This window comes from Bombina bombina, chromosome 8, assembly GCF_027579735.1.
Source record: "Bombina bombina isolate aBomBom1 chromosome 8, aBomBom1.pri, whole genome shotgun sequence".
NCBI classification, from domain to species: domain Eukaryota; kingdom Metazoa; phylum Chordata; class Amphibia; order Anura; family Bombinatoridae; genus Bombina; species Bombina bombina.
This window is the reverse complement of record NC_069506.1, coordinates 120,148,407-120,154,406: the sequence shown is the minus strand read 5'-3', so window position 1 is coordinate 120,154,406 and position 6,000 is coordinate 120,148,407. Positions and strand designations below refer to the sequence as shown.

The following is a 6,000-nucleotide window of genomic DNA, read 5'->3' as shown; positions in this document are numbered from 1 at the left end:
GCTACTGACGGGCGTGGAATGGAATGAAGGGCACGGCAAGCATTTAAAAGTTTTGATAACCTGGCCTCCGTCAGGTAAATTTTCATTTCTACAGAATCTATCAGAGTCCTTAGGAAGGAGACTCTTGTGAGTGGTGATAGAGAACTCTTTTCCACGTTCACCTTCCACCCATGCGACCTCAGAAATGCCAGAACTATCTCTGTATGAGACTTGGCAATTTGAAAACTTGACACTTGTATCAGAATGTCGTCTAGGTACGGAGCCACCGCTATGCCTCGCGGTCTTAGCATCGCTAGAAGTGAGCCCAGAACCTTTGTAAAAATTCTCTGGGCCGTAGCTAACCCGAAGGGAAGAGCTACAAACTGGTAATGCCTGTCTAGAAAGGCAAATCTTAGGTACCGATAATGATCTTTGTGAATCGGTATATGAAGGTAGGCATCCTTTAAGTCTACTGTGGTCATGTATTGACCCTCTTGGATCATGGGTAGGATGGTTCGAAGGAATTTGTTTAAGATTTTTAGGTCCAAGATTGGTCTGAAGGTTCCCTCTTTCTTGGGAACCACAAACAGATTTGATTAAAACCCTTGCCCTTGTTCCGTCCGCGGAACTGGGTGGATCACCCCCATTACTAAGAGGTCTTGTACACAGCATAGAAATGCCTCGTTCTTTATTTGGTTTGCTGATAACCTTGAAAGATGAAATCTCCCTTGTGGAGGAGAAGCTTTGAAGTCCAGAAGATATCCCTGAGATATGATCTCTAACGCCCAGGGATCCTGGACATCTCTTGCCCAAGCCTGGGCGAAGAGAGAAAGTCTGCCCCCCACTAGATCCGTTTCCGGATAGGGGGCCCTCTCTTCATGCTGTCTTAGGGGCAGAAGTAGGCTTTCTGGCCTGCTTGCCCTTGTTCCAGGGCTGGTTAGCTTTCCAGCCCTGTCTGTAACAAGCAACAGGTCCTTCCTGTTTTGGAGCGGAGGAAGTTGATGCTGCTCCTGCCTTGAAGTTACGAAAGGCACGAAAATTAGACTGTTTGGCCTTTGATTTGGCCCTGTCCTGAGGAAGAGTATGACCCTTACCTCCAGTAATGTCAGCAATAATTTCTTTCAAGCCGGGCCCGAATAAGGTCTGCCCTTTGAAAGGAATATTAAGCAATTTAGATTTAGAAGTCACGTCAGCTGACCAGGATTTAAGCCATAGCGCTCTGCACGCCTGGATGGCGAATCCGTAGTTCTTAGCCGTTAGTTTGGTTAAATGTACAACGGCATCAGAAACAAATGCATTAGCTAGCTTAAGTGCTTTAAGCTTGGCCATAATCTCATCCAATGGAGCTGTGCGAATGGCCTCTTCCAGAGACTCAAACCAGAATGCCGCAGCAGCAGTGACAGGAGCAATGCATGCAAGGGGCTGTAAGATAAAACCTTGTTGAACAAACATTTTCTTAAGGTAACCTTCTAATTTTTTATCCATTGGATCCGAAAAAGCACAACTATCCTCCACCGGGAAAGTGGTACGTTTAGCTAAAGTAGAAACTGCTCCCTCCACCTTAGGGACCGTCTGCAATATGTCTCGTGTGGTGGCGTCTATTGGAAACATTTTTCTAAATATCGGAGGAGGGGAAAAGGGCACACTGGGTCTATCCCACTCCTTGCTAATAATTTCTGTAAGCCTTTTAGGTATAGGAAAAACGTCAGTACACATCGGTACCGCAAAGTATATATCCAACCTACATATTTTCTCTGGAATTGCAACCGTGTTACAATCATTCAGAGCCGCTAATACCTCCCCTAGCAATACACGGAGGTTCTCAAGCTTAAATTTAAAATTAGAAATCTCTGAATCCGGTCTCCCTGGATCAGATCCGTCACCCACAGAATGAAGCTCTCCGTCCTCATGTTCTGCAAATTGTGACGCAGTATCAGACATGGCTCTCACATCATCAGCGCGCTCTGTCCTTAACCCAGAGCTATCGCTCTTGCCTCTTAATTCAGGCAATTTAGATAATACCTCTGTCATAACAGCAGCCATGTCTTGCAAAGAGATTTGTATGGGCCTCTCTGATGTACTTGGCTCACAGACCTCTCACAACGTCCTATCTAGTTGAGTTGCAAGAGAATGACTGGGTATGACATGTGACGGGAGGAGCTATATAGCAGCTCTGCTTGGGTGATCCTCTTGCAACTTCCTGTTGGGAAGGGAATATATCCCATAAGTAATGGATGACCCGTGGACTGAATACACTTAACAAGAGAAAATGCTATTATAAAGCTTTTGAAATTGATTTAAAAACTAACAGGAAATGCATGTTTGTGCACAAGTGGTATCCAAGGATCAGTGATTCACTTATTAATACAGCAGGTCCTTTGGACATGGCCGACATACACCTCCACAAGAATTACAGAAACATTAAATTTATTACAAAATACATTTTAAAGTAATATATTTTAGATGGAACTGAGAAATATAATGTTAGTGCCCCTTTAACTTTAAGTATAAATATTTGGAGTTATTCTTAAAGGGACAGTAAACCCAATTGTTTTCTTTCATGATTCAGAGCATACAATTTTAAGTTTTTTTAATGGTTTTCAATTAACCATTATGTTGGAGTTGCTCTGGTAACCAGACGTTTTTGGGGCAAAGCTATAGCAGAGTGGTGTTTTTAATATACTAGAAGAAAATGTACAAACTTAAGTAACTTCCTAATTCATGATGTCTGGTTATCTCTTAAGATTTGTGATTTACATGTGAAAAAGGGACTTGGTCTTAAAAGATGGAAGTTTTCAGTTTTTTTTTAATAACAAAGTATTCTTATTGTGATAATTGTGATGTAACTCCATATGATTAAACCCATAGAAGTATAATTTCACACAGTTTTTGATACGCCTATGTCAAAACAGTAGTTTAATGTGATACAAACATAATCAAGCTGCATATAATTTAGATTTCTCTACAGATAATTTATTTTTTATAGTCTTAAAGCGACAGCTGAAATTTTATCCCATGCACACATTCTGTAATACTAACAAAGCATGCATTTGGTTCTACTGAAATGTAAGCTCTGTGCTTTAAAAACTAACTTTATCTGAGAAGTTTTGGAGAAAATATAATTTGTTCTGAGAACAGTACCGTTGCCAGATGTACAGTATTGTTGATTTCAGTGCAATGAAAGACTGGCCAGTTTGTACTCTGGAGACCTGAGCTGTTATTGTTCTACTTGTAAAACCTAAGCACTGCTACAATACTGCAAAATTAAAGGAACAGTCTACACTTTAGTAATCTTAAAGTCTTACCTTAGATTAAGCTGCAAATAGCCCCCTGCACCCTTTCTATATTATGTAGCAGGAGCCGTTATAAAGTTATTTTAAAATAAATATTGTTTCTGGCCAGTTTGAAATTGATGCCAAGCTCCGCCCACTGATGACATCACAATCTGGGCTGCATCTAGGCATTCTGCTGAAAAGCATTGACAGTCTGTTGAATTGAACTAGTGAGCCTTTTGTGATTGGACGCCATATGGAGCCCAGATTGTGATGTCATCAGTGGGCTGAACTCAAACTGACCAGAAACACAATTCATTTTAAAATAACTTTTTTACTGTTCCTGCTGCATGATATATAAAAGGTGAAGGCGGCTATTTGCAGCTTAATCTAAGGTAAGACTTTAAAATGACTAAGGTCTATACTGTCCCTTTAAACCTGTGAATAAAGGAAATGACATCACAGTCAACATCAGATATGATTGAAAACAGTTGAAAAGAACAACAACAAAATGCATCTTCCAAAATGATTAAAGAAAGAAAAATAAAGCTTGTGGCTTTAGGAAAGATCTAAAGTCTTGAAATGAACATGCAATTAAATAAAAATATGAGCAAAATGTAGAGTTGGTATGAAATGCATTTATTTAACAAGTTAAATTTTCTGTTTTTAGTAATAAATCATCCCATTAATAAATAAACAGCTACTTATCTTAATGATGTAACAGGCATGTGGTTTATTAAACAACTTACGGACTATATTTTTATCACTGTCCTTCAAATGGTCATACCATTTATATCAATGTGTTATTTTTCCTGAGTGTTATATATTTTTTTCTTTTTTTAGAAATGTAATAGATACATTAGGAGCAATTAGAAAAGCACTAAACTGTAATATCATCAAAGCCTGATTTTATTCTGCATTATTGAACATTTCACACATTATATATAAAGTGACAAGCAGAATATTTATTTCCACTCCGGCATCCATTAGTTTTGAGAAATGACGCCTTGGTTATTTAATTGAACACTAGAGAAGTCTACAAATTTGTGTAGGCTATTCTGGCCAACCTGGCAGTATTAACAATGTCTTTTATATAAGCAATGTCTTTTATATACATACACAGAATAGAAAGATACAGATCTTGGCATTTGAAATGTTCTGTTGTGTTTTGCTGCATACAACTTAAAATTAAAAAAAAAAACCGTAAAAAATAGTTCTTTTATAAATAAAATAATATAAAAAAAAAAAAAAAGAACGTTACTTCTGACTGAAACCTGCCCAAATGCAAGACAAACATACTCCTTTGCATTCAGGCTATATTCATAAATAAATGTCAGTGTCTACATTTGATGATGATACCTTAAACTCAATATTTCTAATAAATGTCAGTGTCTACATCCGACATCTGGTGATGATCCCTTAAATTCAATATTGTTTGTGTCTTTAAAAAAAAGTGTGGAAACAGGTTATCCAGACCTGCTGTAGCCAAATTTTTTTTGCAAAAAAGAATGTTTCAAAAAGCCTTACTTCACAATTTATTTTGAAAGAGGCTTTCTGGAAGAATCTTTAATAAAAATTAATATATTGCACTTTCAGCTTTGTTTTTCTTAGTTTTGTTGGAATTTAAATTTTGAAAAAATATAATCTGGGGAATAATAGTATTATAAATATATATATATAAACTGGTTGATTTACATTTTAGCTTCTGAAAATGGTAAACAGATAAAATGTAACTTTTTTATCACGCAAACTAGAGAAGTCAGTTAAATGTGGATTGTTTATATATGTGTATGTGTATATATATATATATATATATATATGTATACATATATAAAATGCTATTTTATTTTCTTGTCCTTAAAGCAGTACAATATTTATCCACTGGAAGATGATTTTGTTGAAACTGGGTGTTCATTTGGACATGCAAGTGTTACTCTGTATCCAACTCGGTTTACTGACCTAATGTATTGGTTAATAAATTCTGACCTAGTTAATGTATACAAAAGACGTCGGTAGTTGCAGCATAGTATTGATGGAAGGCTGTGAATTAGGTTCTCTTGCAGATACACCAAAATGAGGCTTAAAACCCATAAATGGATTTCTTACAACAAACCTGGATTTTGATACCATTCTCATAATAATTCAAAGATCATGGTATCCTCATCAGTTCCCATGGAAAAAAAAATCCCCAGGAAGACTGCACTATAGATTAGCCCTTCAAGTTCGGACATTTAAATATATTTCTTTTACAGTATCAAATGCAAAGTGCAGCCATACTCCTCCATAAGCAGAGTTGGGCACTTCCTTAAAATTCTTGTCATGGAGAAAAAATACACAGTCATGCTTGGCATAAACATATTATGATCTTTGATCTAAGATGCCTTATTTGCCCCAGCACGGCCATTTACATCCGTCCTCAAACAAATATGTGAATCCTTTCTCGAATGGCTTGCCTACATATTGGGCAAGCTGTCAGGGAAATGCTACATTCTGCACAAGAACCGTGTCCACATTGAAAGACTAGCTTAATGTGGTTGTCGATACAGATGGGGCAGGTAATCCGTTCCTCCATTTGGCGGTATTTGTTCTGAAGGTCTTCCATAATCTTATGCTGATCTAATGCTTCCAAACTAGGGACTCCATCAATCTCTGTACTGTCTAAAAGTAGAAACAAAATGCAACATAACAGAAAGTGACTAACAATACTTATTATGATTACAAAAGATTAAATGACATAGTTGTGAAGTTG

The 6,000-nt window shown here is 37.2% G+C and overlaps 1 protein-coding gene across 6 annotated transcripts in view; it reads right to left on the bottom strand.

Moving 5' to 3' along the window:
• Nucleotides 1-3,869: 3,869 nt before the first annotated feature.
• Nucleotides 3,870-6,000, bottom strand: part of MIB2 (MIB E3 ubiquitin protein ligase 2) — a 451,988-nt gene continuing 449,857 nt past the window's right edge. For all 6 annotated transcript variants that reach the window (XM_053690538.1, XM_053690540.1, XM_053690543.1 and 3 more), the window contains one exon: nucleotides 3,870-5,909. In XM_053690538.1, coding sequence (XP_053546513.1) covers nucleotides 5,668-5,909 — 242 coding nt within the window. In that variant the 3' untranslated portion in view covers nucleotides 3,870-5,667. The remainder of the gene's footprint in view (nucleotides 5,910-6,000) is intronic.